The sequence below is a fragment of the Xiphophorus hellerii genome, chromosome 11 (assembly GCF_003331165.1).
Source record: "Xiphophorus hellerii strain 12219 chromosome 11, Xiphophorus_hellerii-4.1, whole genome shotgun sequence".
NCBI lineage: Eukaryota > Metazoa > Chordata > Actinopteri > Cyprinodontiformes > Poeciliidae > Xiphophorus > Xiphophorus hellerii.
This window is the reverse complement of record NC_045682.1, coordinates 14,839,353-14,857,232: the sequence shown is the minus strand read 5'-3', so window position 1 is coordinate 14,857,232 and position 17,880 is coordinate 14,839,353. Positions and strand designations below refer to the sequence as shown.

Sequence of the window (17,880 nt, the reverse complement as noted above, 5' to 3'; positions counted from 1 at the left end):
GACAAATTAGCATTGCATGTCCTTCCTCCTTTTTCAAATTCAAATGTAGATTTTGTTGTTTCTTTGCAAAGATTCCCCCTCTCCCCCAACCCCTGCTTGCACATAAGGGGCCGACACATACAGAATGTAATCCTTCATTTGCATGTGAACAAAGTAATTACTGATGATGTCAGAGAGTACAGCGACCTCTCTAGCAGTGCTCAGGTTTATATGAATTTTGAACAGCCAAAGATGAGAGTAAAGGTAGGAGTGAGTGGCATTTTTCTTTGAAACCCTTAAGACTTCTAAGTGTGGGAGAGATTGCTCACATTATTAGGCAGCGATGCTTGTAAAACATTGAACACTTAAAAGAAAACATTTTTTTTTTTTTGCATAATAAATAGAGCCACTTTACATGCTCGCTTTGATCTTTGCTGTATTGTGTCATTTTCCCCTATTTTATGATTGTTTTGAGAAGCAAGATATTAGATTTAAGGGAAGAAAAGTATGGCACACAGACGGCAAAGAATCTCATCAAAAGGATTTCAAATGTGTTTTGTGTTTTAGAGCAACAAGTAGTCGTGATTAGACTTTCAAAATTAAAACTAAATTTCGCTTTTGCATCAACTATAAATGCATTCTCTTAGGAGAAACTGTATTTAAGAAGCATCTTGTGTGGTAGAAGATGTTGACCTGAACGCAGCAGTTGAGTTATTTGGTCTGAGAGATTCACTGATCTCAGTATAACTATAAAAATAAAATAAAATAAAACCCGGGTTCTAGTAGGTAATCTGCTTTAAAACCAACAAGGGAGCAATGCTATGTGTGAGATCTGTCAGTTTGTATTTTTCTTGTAATCTCTGGATGCCCAGCTGTTACAGAGGCAGGCCATTCAGAGTCAGATTGCTCTAAACCCTTATTCACATACATGTGTTTATAAGCTGATTTTTTCTATCCTTACGTTTTTCTAATGTTAGATTTAGAGACAATAATGCTATCTAGATTTAATTTTAAGAAGATAAAAGAAAAAAAGGGATTTTTTTTTTTTACATAGATCATTTAGCTGTGATTGGTCATTCACCTGGCAACAGCTAATTTGAAATGTTTTATTGTCCAATTAGAAATGCGCCAAGAGTTTTTGGCTAATTGAACATCTCCAGTTTTGTGTAGCTGCGACCGGTCGATATTGTTTTCATTGGTTCTTACTATTAGCAGCATTTTCTTTTTACTTTTTTGTGTTATTAATTAGAAACCTCTGTATGAAAAGGGGTTTTGCTGATATTTTAAAACAGAAAAAATTATAACATTTTAAGTTGTCTTAATTATCATTTAACACAAGTTGTCTTTATTATCCTATCCTATATTAAAGGACAAGGTTAGCAAAGTTAGCATTGCTAACTGTAAACAGCAGTATATGTGTGTATTCCTAAAAAAACAAAAAACATACCCTTCTGCTGAGATGTTCATAAACCTACTTTTATTTCCAGATTTATCGTGCTCCATGACAGAGGCTGAACACTCCCACTTTGCTGTTATTTGTTTCGCCTTCCTGTTATCCCCCGAAGGCTTGCTCTTTGAATTAACAGCAGACATATACTGTATGTATAGAGAAATCCTGTTTTTTCACAATCACATTTCTATGCTTCCTTGGACTTTACTTGTACATATATTTACCTGATACTGAAATGTAACAAGGAGTGTTCTTCTCTCAGTAGCAACTTCCTCAATGAGTGTTGTGTTTTTGAGTTTCCAATTGGATGCTGATCAGGGTTGATAAATCTATAGAGCTTCTGAGTCTTGCCATTAGCAATTTCTTAGTGCATCTGTACTTAAATTGGTTTTACATCCCGAGAGTATGTTAAGAGTCAAAATTTAGGATTATTTGAGGATGAATTTTGACAAAAAGAAAATGTGTCTTTGAAAGTAAATTCTTCATGATGAGGTCAGCAGAATCTTGCTCACTTTTATAGGAGTTTTTAGGATTTCCTCTCTGTGATTCCATTAGTTTTTACCCTCACGTTTATCTTTTCATTGCAACTGTCAGAACAAAGTGAGACATATGTCATAAATCTATGAAATGACTCAATTGCTTGAAAACAACAGTGGACATTCACAAAGTAGGCCTCAAAAAACACAAGAAAATGAATTTTTCAAATTTCTTCATAAAACCCTTTTAAAGATTGTTTGTTCTTGCCTAACCTGATAAAGTTACAAATTTAGTTTCACAAAATGTGCATTATTTTGGCTGTAGCTTAAGTAAAATAGGACAAACTGATATTCAAGACAGTATATATATTTTATATGGAAATATTCTTATTTGTATAAAAATAGTTTTCAGTCTTAGAGACAGAGACCATTTTAGCATTAGATGATTTTAAAGCTGTTTTATCACAAGAAACAGTCTAAAATACAGAAAACTAATACATTAAATAAATTTGATCTGTTATTCTTGTAAAGTGCATTGAGATTATATTTGTTGTCAATTAAATAAATAAACTAATCTGAGTGACTACAGTGGAACTACAATCCGGCCCATGTCTCACTTGATATTGTTTTGTACATGTGCAGCCTGCGCATCTTCTGCTTTTTATGTTGTAAAATGAAAATCAGTTATGTATGGTTATTAAGGGGGGGAGGACGCCGCACTCCAATAAAAATCACCAGTTACAGATAATGAGGATTGCCATTTCAACTGAAAAAATCCTTAATTATGTAATAAGCCAGCCCACTGGGGGCTGTGCAGGCAAGATAAGAGCAGTAGCTGCTCTGTGTATAAAGTCTTTGCAGTCAAACAGCAGTGTCAACACTTCGAGATGTGTGTTTAGTGAGATGGCTTCATTTTCCTGGAGTGCTATAAATGGATATCTAAGGCGTTCCTTTAAAAGGAGTTAACTTCTCTAATATAGCTTTGATAGATGGGGCAGCGACACATTAAACAAGGTGACAAGTCTAGTTTACTGTGTTTGCCTGCAACCAGCAACACTGAGTGCACTGCTCTCACACTATGTGGTTTTTAATGCGTTATACAAAGACCTCCTCTCAGGCATTGCAGGGTTCGCCATCCCATATATACACAAGATCGAGCTGTTTTTGTGCTCGGAAGATTTTTCTTTTTAATGCTGCTGTACGGCTTCTTTCTCCCCTCCTCCCCATTTCAGTCTGCGTGTGAATAAGGGTGAGACGGAGGGTTATGTGAAGCTGACAGCAAAGGAGATTGCTGTTAAGAGATCACCACATTTTTCTTTCTCCCTGCCTGTTTTTCCCTTGCATTGCCTGTGTTATTGGCCTTTAGTGGGCATATGGATTTTCAAAAGAAATTTTATTAGTTTGAGTTGCTCTTACTCACAGGGCAAAGGTGGTAAGTTCTGTACAGTATTTCTGTTTTATCTCCCTCGAAGTTCAAACCTCTAAACGAACTCGGGTCAGTCTTTTATATTGCTCGTTTTTGCCTTCTTCTACTGTCTGAAAAGCCCCCTTTTTTTTTTTACTTTTTACTACGAGTTATTCTTATAGACTTGAGATGCAAGCAATGTTTAGGTGATTTTTTAAAAACTTACATCATGTTTTTTTAAACAGAAGAAGAAGCACAACCTATGATCAAATGTTTGAAATTCTCCTGAGAAACTTTAAATCTTGAGCATAGCTTTAATAATATTATAGGTTAATAAGTATAAATTGTTATTTTAGAAGTACTCCCTCACATTATGCATGAGAGCACTGCAACCTACAAATTTACTAGCATGATGGAAGTATGTAGCCTGTTTTCTTTGTGCATGATTAAACAAAGCGAATGTTTGTGTGCATTAGACACACAGCATGTAGATTCTATTAGAATCATACTGGATTCAACCTTATTCAAGAAAAATTAGGCCTGAATTCTACCTTTGCTATATCAAGATATCCAATACAAGCTGCAGATAAGTCCTTTTGACACAAACAAATGAATCCAGTTATGTGTTCTGTCAATTCAAATGTGTCCACTGGGGGTCAGAGCGATAAAGGGTGGTGCTGACGGGTGAGGAGTTTCCCTAAACTGCTCCGCTCCTCCATGTGTTTGTGTGCAGGCGCCAACCCGTCGAGGCCCGGCGGTTTCCCCGGCGCCAACAGTCCAGGGCCTGTGGCTGACCTGTACGGACCTAGCAACCAGGATTCAGCCGTGGGGAACTACATCAGCGCTGCTAGTCCTCAGCCCGGCTCTGGGTTTGGACCCAGCATTACTGTGAGTATTTGAGCTCGGATTATGTGGTCTACTGTCTGACTCTCGTCAGACACTGAGCCGGATCTGTCTCAGAATACCAATGTTAAAGTTTGGCACACAGAAAAGGCACAAGATCTGTAGATTTTCACATTCTCTTTCTGTATAAACTTGCGTTTCTAGTACTTGAAATTGGCTCTTAGTGTGGGATTTTCTTAGATTTTTTGTCAATAAAAGCTGTAAGAAAGTGAGATAATGTCCATATTTATCACTTCATTGTTAGCGCATAGACAATGTATGCTACCGGAAGATAGAGAAGTCCTTAACTGGATTTTTTTGTCTTGGATTTTAACACTCAGATTCCATGCAATACTTTATTACAAGCAAAGCACCCTCTGAATGCTGCATACTCAGCAGTAACGTTCTGAATGCTATATGGATTCCATGATGCAGCTACGATCTTCAATGAACTCATGTTTGGTTCCTTCAAATGTCTTCATACAGAACACTTTGCTAATATGTTTATTATTCCGTTGTAACTCATTGATGATTTGGCTTGTAACCTTTTTTGTGTGTGCTGATACACTTTATAGAAAAAGTTATAAGCCCAGCACTTTGCTTTGGACATCATAAAGCTAAATAAGTTGCATTTTAGCTGCTCTTCACTCTGTTTTCCCCAACACAAATAACTGTGAACTGTATTTCTAGGGAAAAACTCAATTTGGACAGCATAAAATAGATTTTTTTAAAACTTGAAACAAATTGCAAGCTTTTGACTGGGAGTGTGGCTGACAAATAATCACAAACAGTTCACCAGCAGGTTTTGGGAGCTAAGTCAAGTCAGCAACTCAAACTATGCATAGGCTTTGTGATAATAAAAAAATGAATACCAAAAGAGCTTTGTGATATTATGCAAATACTGCATCAAACTCTTTAAAAACCTTTTTTTTTCCCTGATACCTTAAATTATAGAGTACTAACAGGGTATTTAATGACATTTAGTCCACACAAGGCAGATTTCTTGATAGCGCATAAGGGTAATCAGCGTGGCAATTTATGCATCCGACAATAATCAGGTTCTTAGAGCGTTGTTCAAAATCATATTAATGCAGAGAGCCACTCGTTTCGGCCTTCATGATTTCCTTTCCCAGTTTTAGTTGTTTCACGTTTTTTACAAGCATGAAGTGCAGCCATCCAAAACTGCAAAGAAGCATTTTGTGCTTGCTTTGACAACAGATAACTTCAAGTAGTTTTCTTAAATCTGCTCTTAGTGCACTCCAAGTAGATGTGGTTATATGATTCCAATAAATAATATTTACTTGCAGGAAGTTACTTAGAAAGATTTCTGTTTGATCAGGGGTTATAATCTGTTATGTTGTATTCGAGTCAACTTGCCTAAATGAGGTTTGAAACACATACTATTTCCACAAATTTATATCTACGTAACTAATAACCAAAACGTGCCGCTAAAGATTAACAAGCTGGAATGCAATTGTTTAAGTACATAGGTTCTAGATAGTTTATTTTGTGGGACGAAATGGCAAAATATAGGTATAAAATGTGGATAGGATTTTGCAAAGGGCTGAATTAGATTTTTTGTTTTCTATCCTGTTGATATCACCATGTTATAAACCAGACTTTAGACAGTTGATTAGAAAATGCCACTTTTAATTTTAGAAGCCCATATGTCCCAGATCAGTTCCTTCACTAGACCAACACTTCCAGGCAGGTTTTCTCACTCCAAGTGTCCCCCATGTTGATTTCATTTTCTCTGCAGATCAGCAGCTGGTTGTTGTCTCAGCTTTCAAGTGTTAGACTATAATTATGTGCATAGATGGAGCCTAAATAAAAGGTTTTCAGACAGCCTGTGTTACCTAATTTTGCTCAGATGATCACAGATCCCTGTTTAACTCTTTAACTTGGTGAAGTGATCAAAGTCGTACGAGTAAAAAATAAGCTCTACAAAAATGCTCCCAAGCCCGATATAGCTGTGAGTTATAATAATGTTAGAGTAAACTATTATGGTATTTAAAACCCAGAGTGATCTTTTAATAAAGCCTGCCGGAAATCTTAACACACAAGTATCCAGCAGAAATGTCAACCAGTTTGGTAATAAATCTATAAAGCTGGATAGACTTCTTGAGCTGCAGCCTTTACCTTTTCATTAGCTCTTTTTTTCCAGCACTGCATGAAGTGAAAAAGTCAGAGGACCCTTCTGCACACTGCTTCAGTGCTGCCATCAATCACTTAGTACATGTGGAGTCTGAAAATAGCAGTTGGCTTTGGCTTCAGAGTAAGTTTAGCAAAAGCAAAGACTAACAAATATTAGACATTCATAGGAATACAGTGCAAAATTGCATTTAGAGATATTTAAGCATTAGATAAAAGAAAACAATCATATTATTTTCACATTTAGGCACTGCACTGTCCTGAAATGTCTTAAGAGATGTTCTTCTGGGAGGGCATGCAAGAATGCATTCGCTCCAGGCTACTTACAGACATTTTTCTCCTAAGAGCTCTGAACACTTCCAGCATTGTCATCCACCATTCAGGATGTGCTGTAAAGATAGCAGACTTTCTACACATTCCTTTCTGCATAATGTCCTGTCTTCTCATAGTTCTGGAAAAATGGCCTCTTGCATTATCTCCCTCGCATTCCACTGCAGAAAATCTCCACTGCAGTGGAGTTCACAAACTACAGAAAATGTAGAGAGATGGTGTATGAGATTAAATGTTATGTTTGGGATCTGTCAGATAAAAATAAACACTCACTGAAAAAAATCTAATTCCACAGTAGGTGTAGTTCAATCTTCGTGCCTCACTAAATAGCTAGCTGTAGCTAAATGCTATGTTACCATTTTTGTGCTGCATTTTGTGACTGAACCAAAGGAGGAAATTAGTAGCAAAGGCACTGATGAGGATTTATGTTCTTAATACCTTCATAGGAGTCATTCAGTTGCTGATACCAAGCCTTTGTTTAAAGCTTACTTTAAGTAAATCCCATGTCATCCCAAATACCACACTATATTTAATCAATATTTCATTGGTTACATTATTATTTTGTCCACCTCATTCTCACCAAAGAGGTTCTAGATGCTGTTTTTGTGACAAATTTTGTCTCAACAGAAGATTCAAAGTGTTTACTAGGCTAACACAGCTGCTTTTATGTACAGCATAATTATAACACACATAGCTCTTATTTGTTTCTAAAGCTATATCACTTAAAGCTAAAAATCTTTAATACATTCATGTCTTGCTCCTGCTAACAAAGTTTTCCTGCTGAAGACTTAGTTGATGTTCTAGGCTAATGTTAGCACGTTTGCTCTCTATTTCAATAAGACATGCTACCTGTGTCGTAGCATGATGTAGGTGCTGTTTGAATTGATCTTTGGCAGACAAGCATTGCAAATAAAGATTGTTATCCTGCTTTAAAAACGTTGTGCTTTGCTTTGAGTGTTGTAAAATATAAATAGTTAAAATTTCAGCTCTTCTGGATATCCACAAATATCTAACTACAGCACATGCAGGGCACACAAGAGAAACAAACAGGGAGCTACAGTAGCCAATATAGCATATTTTTCACTGTTGCTACTACTTTACTTCTAGAAAAGATATATAAACATGTCCTTGAATACATATTTTCAAGCCATGCATTGATCTTTTTTTTTAAAAAAAGCTTAAAATAAGGAAACACACAGAGACACATATCTCATATTTTCATTTTAAAATTTCTTGCTAAATTCACCAGACAGGTTTTTGTTTGGCTGTTTTCATAAATTAATAGTTTATTTCCCTTTTTACAAGTAGCTTATAGGTTTTTTTTGTTTTATATTTTTAGCTTAATTTGTTCATCTGTGTCATAGCATTTATTTTATTGCGTAATTGTATCATATTTCTGTGCTTTGTAGTACATAGATTACCTTTCATAATCACATATTGCATTATGTTTTTAAATAAATAGATTTCTGAGGACATTTCTCAGATCTTTACTACAGATTAGGAGACTTGTGAAGCTCTGTTGATGCATCTCTTGTTTGTTGATAGTGTCACTGAGAGCAAATGCACAAATAGCTCAGGAGAAGGCAAACATTTCTCATTTTCATTTTGCAACCTCTGTAATTGATTTATGCTGTCCAAATGTACGCTGTGGTTGTTTTTGCACTTTAACAGCAAATTCCTTATTAATTGTTTTAGGTCTGCTGGCTGTGCGTCATAATCTGTTGGTCTCAGTGTAGAAAGCTAAATATTTATTAAGAAAGAGCAGGGCGGCTCATTTTCAGGACAGATTTACCAGCAGATAAGTGGAGTGATGAACCCGGGGGGCATTTGTGTCAGTTATTTTGAGGAAAATACAAACAATCCTCTGAGTTAAGGCTGCACGATATTAGAATTTCCTTCTATCATGATAATAATGGTAAAAAAGAAAAGTACAATAGCCATATTAGACACAATATGTCCCTATTTTCTTGTTTCCATCTCTTTCTCATGTTTGCTTCCATCATTTTGTGAACTTCAGCAAATGTGTCTGGTGCTAGACTCTGTCCAGTGGAGAAATATGACATTAGTATGTAAAAATTATGTTCATAACCCACAATGCATTTGTAATATATTGTGCCGTCCTTCTCTGAGTGGTCAGTAATTTTATTGGCTTTGTACTTCCATATAATTTATGGAACCGGCCAAAGAACGCTCGCATTCAATCTTTTAGGAATATGTCAGAGTATTCTCCTTATTTACAGCCAAGCTTTGTGCTCACAAAGTAATACTACATATTAAATCACCACTTGAGAATTACAGTGAATCAAAAAGAGAGCTGCGAAGCTTAGAGGTGAAGCAGCTTCTGACTTCTTGCTCAGAACATTAAAATAGGAAATGAGCAAGAAATAAAATGTGCTTCATAATTCGTTTCTTTATCAGGGATGCTGTTGAACTGAATGTGTATATAATCACTATATCTCACAACCTCATGGATGACTTCAGCTTCACTGATTTGCCCCTCCGTCTCACGCTCCACTGATTGCATTAGCCCCTTTAGCCAGTATGAAAACAGTCGCTCTGAAGAAGCAGTAATGATCTTAACATTCCCCCCACCCCCCATGCAAGACAATTAGAGCGCAATTAGCTGATTGAGGTGATAAAGACAAATAATCGCTGCTGAAAGTGCTTCTCTTTTGTGCTCCGATCCATGGGTTCCTAGAGACCTGTCAGCAGGAAAGCTCGTAAAGTCCTGATAACTGAGTGATGTTATGAAAACCCTTCAATCTTCAAAAACCTTCTGATCCTACGGAGGGGTGTTTATGATGAAATTCTCTCCATGTTCTCAGATGAAATCAGTTGTTTATGTTAGCATGAATGGGGATTGTGTGTATTATTGCTGTTATCTCTTTCACATGTTTTTTTTATTCAGACTAAAAACTCATAACCTGGGCATTCCCCTGTTACAAGAGAAAAGGTTTAAACCGACAGCATCTTAAATTATTAAACACAGTACGAGTCATTTACTTTATTGAAAATACCGAAGTCTTTTCAATATATTTTCTATTCCAGTAGTATTTTTCCCCCTCCAGTTGTAATTACTCCTCTGTTTTCCATGAAAAGTTCTGTTTCTCTACATGATCCAGTTCAATCTAAACCTTCACATTCATGCTAGCAGAAAATAAAATAAAATATAAAACTAAGAAAAAACACAACCGTTGATATGATACTCACTTTTTCTCTCTTTGAAATGCATACTGACAACAGCACTAACTGTACACTTTTAGGGCCCGTTGATTGCGACAGCTTTTACAAACGGATACCATTGAACAGGTGGCCGGTTGCTATCTCATCAGAGGTATTGCCTTTTATTTACTGTGCTTTTCTCTAAAGTATTGTTTTAATGTGTGTTCATCACATTCCTCGCTGTTTTTCACCACTTTTATATCAAAATGCTGGAGCTGGTGGTACAGGTGTGTGTGAGACGGAGTGTTTCTCTTTTTAAACAAAACAACAAAAAAAGACATCCACATTCAAGTAAAAAAAAAAGTAATTACGGCCGTTTTGTTTAACTGAGTTGCTCAAGTCCCACACACTAACACACTATCAGCTCTACATTTTTTAATCTTCTCATTTTAACATTTGAAATGCCTTCATCCTCGAGTAGTGTCTTGTTTTAGCCAATCATATGTCAACAACTCAATAAGTCAACACCCTGTTGCTACAGCAGCGAAAGCGGCAGCGCATTGTATTCATTATAAAAAAAAACTCTCAAAATCCTTTCTCTAACAAGTGGCCTAACGATTATTTCTCTCCTATCAAAAATTTTGCTTAAATTGTTACTTGTTTGTGCAATGAAATTGTCAGGATTTATGATTCCAGAAAAAGAAAATAATTCTATTTCCCTGCAGCTGTTTTTGCAGATGTAATGTCTGACATACCCAGAGCTCCTTTGTGCAATGTTGTGATGTGTTAATTTTCATTTAAACAGCCCCTTTGGCTTTGTTTTACGCAACAGTGGGATGTAATTTTATTTTATTTTTATGTCCAAACACATTCATGAAGCTTGTGTAAACCACTGTAGTTTCAGCACAGTTGCAGCACCCTCCACTGTAATTTGGCATCCCTACTAAAGATGTGTAAGAAGCTTGAAATTAAATTAGATTGCACAACTTTAGCCAACAAAATTTAAAAGCAACCCTTTCCTTTACAATCCCCTGAGGAATATGTTTGACGTAAAATAATTTTTTGCATTCTTTCAAGGGAGAAAAAACTAGTTTTTAACAAAATTGATGCCTCCACAAGCTTTTCTCTTGTTTAGGTTAATCACTGTCTATTGGGGATCTACTCATATGAAAATTTTAGCCGATATTGATATCTGATATTAATATTGCCGTTATAGACAATAACCAATATTTACAAATATTTTATGTATAATGTATTTCCAGACTCTTTCGACATTTTGGGAAAAAAATGGCTACACTGATTCACAACTGATTATCTGCTTCAGTTGAACTTCTCACAATCCCCAAAGGATTGTGGGAAATACCACATGACCAATCTCCTCTATCCCTGCAGAAACAAACAACAAGAAGGAAATAAATATCAGTTGTAAATATTGGCCCGGTTTTATTTATTTGACCAACATCAATATTTAAAACAGAATGCCTGATATTGGCCGATACTGATGTTATTGCTGATGTGGAGAGCATCCATATCATCTATGAACATTTAATTAGGTATACATGACTCACCTTAGAACAGGAAACAAATAAGGTACAAGAGGTTAAAACCTCACTGATTTTTTTCAAAATTATGTAGTGAATTTATATTTTCGAAAAGCTTTTCACACGTCTTTGTTAGGGGTTGCAATAAATGCAGAGCTATGAAACAGTTTTCATCTTCATCGCTTACTTTTTAGATTCCTCATCTCCACAAGCATTCGTAGTACTTTATTAGGAAACTGTACAAATGTATGAAATAGTATCAACAGCACTTCTGGCCATATATGGTAATAACCTTGTCCCTTTTTTGTGCCTTTGCTTTTCTTTCACTACCCAGCAGAGTATATCTGGTGGCCCGGGACAGACAGGACGGAGTTTCTAATTGGCTTTGTGTGCAGGTGATGATTATCCAACTTCAAGCACTACAGCGTCACCGATGGCTAAATGAGCGAAAAGCGGGAACCATGTGAAGAAGAAGAGAAAAAAAAAAACGTTTGTCATCTCAGAAAAACAAACAACTGCTGTACTATAACCCAAACCTCCTATACCTTTACAACCTGGTTTGGTATGATGTTCCACGTCAACTTCACTCACCGATTTCCTTCTTCCCTTAGCGTTTTGTTTTTGATTACTTTCTAGCGTGTCACCTGAGTTCAACCTCGACTTTTTATCTTCTTGTAGTTTGTAAGTGCATTTTCTGATTATTTTTTTGTTTTGCTTTGTTTTTAAAGTACGGCGGGTCAGAGCCAAGAAAATCTGCAAATCACGTCTTCATCTTCGTATTGGTTATAGTGTAATGGCAAAACAAAAAATGAAACACAAAAGGTTGGGATAGTTCCATTCGGTCTTTCAGCAAAAAAAAAATAAGCTCAGTATGGTCGGGCTGGGAGGAGAAAAAAAAGGAAATTTTAAACAGAAGGTATCTAAGTAATAAATTTTAGTAGCTGTTTTATTTCTTGTGATGTCTCATTGTAAACCATGATTACCTATTTTTGGGCAATACAAAGAGGACTCCAATATTTTTATGGTCCTTTTTTATAAGTGTTGTTTCTGTTGTGTAGAAATATAAATATATATAAATATATATATATGCTATAACAAATTTCATATAACGACATTGTGAATTGAAACTTGAGAAAAAGAAATGTAGCTGTACATATTATTCCAGTCACTGCATATAACCAGCTCAGTGAGAGAATAGCATATTTTTGTGATGGTGTGTCAAAAGAGTACGTTCTAGCGTGTGAATAGAAGAAAAAGCTGTAAACAATATTCTACGGTTTTTTTTTTGTTCTCTTTTTCTTTTCTGTTTTTTCTTTTTTTTTTGTTTGTTTCTGCTGAGAGACGGTATAACAAAGCCCACAAACAGCCGTGTAAATACTGAAAGCGGAATCGCATTAAAAGTGTCATACCAGCAAATTTATGACCGGTGAGTTTAGTCTAAATGTCGTTTTAGAGAAAGAACAGCGATTATGATTTATAGGTCACTTAAAACTGGGAGAGACAAAGAGAGAGAGGGAGAGAGAGAGGAAAAGTAAAAGATTTTTATCCAAAGCACACTGTACGAAGATACGCGATGGTTCGAACTTGAAGCGGGCATTTCGCAGAGCTCTGCGCATCCTGACGCTTTTCTACTGCTGAGAGGAACCTGTTAGCTTTGTATGTGTTTAATGTCCGTTTCATCCTGCTTGTTCCTGATTCACCTCATGGAACAAAATACCTGGGCTCTATGCTCGAGCCTTTTTATCTATATATATATATAAAAATATAAATATATATATATATATATACTGCTTGTTCTTTGAATCGGTTTTTTTTTTTGAATGAATTAGGACAGTAAACATTTTGATACCATACCTCAGCCTTCGTGACTTCTACCGTGGAATCATCGGCGGGTTTTTAATTTATTCTAGTGGCGAAAATGTAAAAGAAAAAAAAAAAAAAAAAACTGCAAAAGGAAACACTGAAAGGCTATTTTACAGCGAGTAATCGCTGCACTGTGAGTTGTGAAGTACAGGCCATCCTCTTGTTTGCACATGTGTATGTTGGCTTTTTACAAACGGCCTTGTGCTTTGGGACAGCATGAAGGATTTACTGGTGGTCGGGTCGGGTCGGGTCGCTTTGGGTGGGGGCGGGGGGCTAACGTGTTCCCAACTGGACAAGCAGCTCGGGATATAAAAACGGGCGTGTCGCAGCGTACACTTGGATTTCTATACTTTAGACCCACGTCTAACCTGAGGATATTTAAACAGGGTCAAAAGATGACACTGAATTATTCACTATCTGTAGCCGCACTCGGCTTTACACCGTATCTAAGTGTGGTTAAAAAAAAAGGTTTTATTCTTGACATCGATTTATTATTAAATAATAGTAATAATAGTAATGTTACACGCCGGAGTGCAGTCTGGTTTTTAAAATGTTATCAATGCCGTTGTTTTCTTTTTATGCACTTGTTTCCTTTTTTTTTTCTTTTTCTTTCTTTTAAAACAACCAGGTAATGAATATGCTGGATACTTCTAAAGTAAATGATGTGGAGGTATGATCAAGTAATAATTTAAAGAAAAAAAAAACTTGTAATGTTCAAATGTATAAGAAAAGAAGAAATACAAAAGTAAAAAAAAAAGACAAAAAAAGAAAGACGCTTTGCTGATTTCAAGTTTAATCAGAGTTTTATTGATACTTTGTGGTTTCTATATTAATAATTGTATTATACTATTAAAAATGTACTGTGCATCCATTACGTTCTCTCTTTCCATGCCACATCCTCAGAGATGCCGCTATCTTTTGTTGCTCATCCATGTACTTCATTAGTGTGTAAAGAAATCACAGTTAACTTGTAAACAGAGTGCTGTCTTTGATACCAGTGTAGTGCTTTGTTGTTCTCCCTCGCTCTACCTCTCCTTTCTCTCATATTTAGCCCCCTCCCTCCTCGCGCTCTTTTTCTATCTCCTGTAATTACAAAGTAGATGTTATATAGGACTCATTTATATAATACTTGTAGTGAATAGTGGATTTAGAACCAGTCAAGATAGATCTTTCTCTCAATGATCATGTTGTTCTGATATTTGTTCGTTGTAATTTATTCCCTGTACGTTTGTTTAGGTTTTGGGTTTGTTTTTTGTTTTTGTTTTTTTTTTTTCCTTCAGTTTGGTTTATTTTTTTTTGCCACTCTAACATGGTTTCAGCTAACCAAAGCTCTCACGGATGAACAATGGAGAAATTGTTGCTGTAAGATGGAATTGTACACAAGGCATTATTTGGATCCCCACCCTTGAATGTTTTAAAAGGGGTGTGCCATACTACCTTAAATGCTAATGCTAGACAGAACTTTTATTTTGATTTTTTTTTTTCTTCTCTAGGAGGAACACGTAAAGCAAATTAGAAAAATGACTAGAAATTATTTTTTGTTCAGAAAAATTCAACTCCAACATCAGTCACACCAGAGGTTTGATAATACTCTCTGGTCTTTAATCATTCAAGTACAAATCACTTTCTGGAAGCCATTTTAAAAAAAAAAGAAAATTTTCAAGCCGTTTCCAGATGTCATACTCTACAAAACAGCACAACACACTTCATTAAAGAAGAAGACTTTAAATAAATAATAGCTGCTCTTTGTTTGCCAACATTATTAAATGTTTTAGTTTAGTGTAGAACCGGCATTTTAACTCACTGCTGGCTCTAAGAACATTTTATACCCTAAATTTTGATAAGAGGTGCTCTCAATTCAGTCCACTTTATCTTCCGGTGGCATAATTTTACTTCATAATTTCTAACATTTTATGGCGTATATTTGGGTCATATCACCTCACTTCATACTCCTTGAACTTTTTCATATTTTGTCATATCTACAAACTTTGATGCATTTCCTTGAAAAACACATTTGTGAAGAAACACATTTGTGAAGTTGAACCAAATTGGTACATGGCTTTCTTTTTTTCTTTTCACAAATTTAAATCAGAAAAAGTGTGGCGTGTGTTTGCATTCATATTGTAGAATTTTCAATTGGATTTCAGTCTGGATCATCCGATCACGTGGAAATCTCAAGTTTTTTTGCAGCAGGTTTTCTTGCAGAACTACTCAGTTTTTAGCTTCTTGTGTCTTTTTTTGGACACAAGTAGCCTCCCTGTCCATGCTGAAGAAAAAACATCCCAACAGCATGATCCTTCCACTACCATGTTCTAATGGGGGAAGTTGTGTTCAGGGTGATTGTCTGCGTCAAAAAGTTACATTGTTATCTCATGTTTGCTGTGTGCCTACGTGGCTTTTTGCAAACTGTAGTGCCTGAATTGTTCACAATCCTACTCTGGTTTGTGTTGGTCTGTTACACACAACCCCAGTAAAACACACAGAGATTTGCTATTTTAGCTTGGAAACATGAAAACATTCAAGGGGTATGAATACTTTCCCGAGGCGCCGTTCAGTAATCTATTGTTAGATTACATGCAGTATTTGGAGTAGAGGACTGCTTGATCGCCAGTCAATCCAAACAAGCACACAGGGTGTTTTATTTAAAGGTAAGTACATTTCAACGATTTTAATTGTCCTTATGTCTGGAACAATAAATAATTTATTGCTTGTAAATGAAATTAATGATATTGGATCATTAAGGAAGAAAATAGGATATGCCACTTATAATTTTAACAATTTGTCCAGTGCCACTAAAATTTCAGACGGATAAACACAGCATCGCCTGTGTTCACTTGCAGAGTTGCACACTAACTGATTTTTTTTTAGCTCTAAGTGGCTCTTTAACTATAACTGCCCCTAAATTCATTTTAAAAAGGGAAGGAGGAAAAACATTCAAATGGTTCATTTTTCCCTTGCACAATACCAGAAAATGCCGTTTTTGTTTCGTATCTTGTAGCTTGGACTTTAAGGTAGCATGGCTCTTGCTGTAATTTCATTTATTCTCAAACTGACAGCAGTTTACAGCTGATGAATGTTACACATCTTAGTAGACTAGCTTATCCATTCGGGGAGAGGGGACGGGTCTCAGTTTAAGAAAAAAGAAAAGAAAAGTAATCTTGAAAAAAAAAAAAGATTCAAAAAAAGTCAACCTGGAATGGCGTTGACATTTGTAGTGTACTACCGTATCCATTTAAACTTGAATCTCGAGGCAAGTGCTAGGCAATGGCCAAACCATAATATCCCCCATTCATTAGTGGAAAATCCCACCCTAAAACTGCACACGCTTCTGATATTTCTGTCCAAAACATGCAGTCTTCATTTTGTTTATACTCAATTCGCTGGTTTCACTTCGCTGTACTCCCGGTCACTCTCGACTGACCTCGAAGGCTCCTGGAATGTTGTAGAGCATTTTTAGCCCCAGAAAATAAAAAGTGAGAGAGAGAAAGAGAGGCTTAATCACAGTGGTGCTAATGGTTTTAAGCCAGACTATGTTCCCTTATCTCTGAGAGATACTGGATACAGTCACAGTGACCACAAAGTTAGTCTCTGAGGCCACAAAGTGACTCGCCAACACTTTATATTTATAGTTTTGGCTCCTCTGGTTACAAGATATAAATATGAAAACGGTTCAGGTTCAGAAACGTCAACTGAACTTGTCAAGGTGACAGAAATAACACAAGTTCTCACATGAGGTCATGTTTTAGGGTGAATTTCCCTTCAAACCATCTCAGCCGCATTCATTGCTAAATATACCAACAGTTGCAATATATATATATATATATCTGTGTGTGTGTGTGTGTATGTGTCCATGGGAATATATATATATATATATATATATATATATATATATATATATATATATATATATATATATATATATTTGCAATTTTCACCCATTTTGACTTTGTGTGAAAATACTCGACTGGAGACCTCAGCTGTATACAAAATATTCCTCGTGCATTTAATCAAAACATGGTCACTAGCTGACGTTCAAAGACATGATTTCACTCCCTCCACCTCCACCCGCCGGCGTTTGGACGGAGCAGAACGCACACACCCGAAAGGGGGAGCGGGGTGGAGCCCAGACGCCCCCTTTCAGAGCGCCCGGCCGGCAGTGAGAGGCTCTGCTGTGCTTCCATGTCTCCGCAGGCCGAGCACAGAGCCGCGCTCGCTGCCGCCGGCCCATTCCTAACACTTGCCCCTGTTTTTTTATGTTAACCGACTTTTTATGGCGAGAGACAGACAGACTTGACTGACATCTGAAAGCATCTTTCAGGTTATCATATGGCTTTGCTCAAGCCCTATTGTAAAATATTCTGAAATAATAATGGTGATAATAATGGATGGGGGTCTCTCACATATCAAATGTGGAAAGTCTAATTTTATATTTGTATTTTCAAATAATAATATTGACAAAAAAAATGTCTGTGAAAGGTTTCCATCCTCTACTGTGGTCCAGAAATTGATGTGTCTGTCTGGAAAAATAACTAAAATAAACTGAATTGTTATATTACTGGTTTCCACTCTGGCGTTGTATTTCTGCTTTTCCATTCCAAAGAAATTGAATCTGATGCCGTCTCCACACGACGACACAGACAT

At 36.3% G+C, this 17,880-nt stretch overlaps 1 protein-coding gene across 5 annotated transcripts in view; it reads left to right on the top strand.

Annotated features, from left to right (window-relative positions):
* The window catches only part of msi2b (musashi RNA-binding protein 2b), a 301,650-nt gene extending 285,227 nt beyond the window's left edge, over positions 1-16,423 (top strand). For 4 of the 5 annotated variants that reach the window (XM_032576245.1, XM_032576242.1, XM_032576243.1 and 1 more), the window contains 3 exons: positions 4,044-4,198; positions 9,937-10,007; positions 11,711-16,423. In XM_032576245.1, the coding sequence (XP_032432136.1) occupies positions 4,044-4,198; positions 9,937-9,978 (197 nt within the window). In that variant the 3' untranslated portion in view covers positions 9,979-10,007; positions 11,711-16,423. The remainder of the gene's footprint in view (positions 1-4,043; positions 4,199-9,936; positions 10,008-11,710) is intronic. The other variant, XM_032576241.1, reaches the window with a different exon arrangement.
* Positions 16,424-17,880: the final 1,457 nt, after the last annotated feature.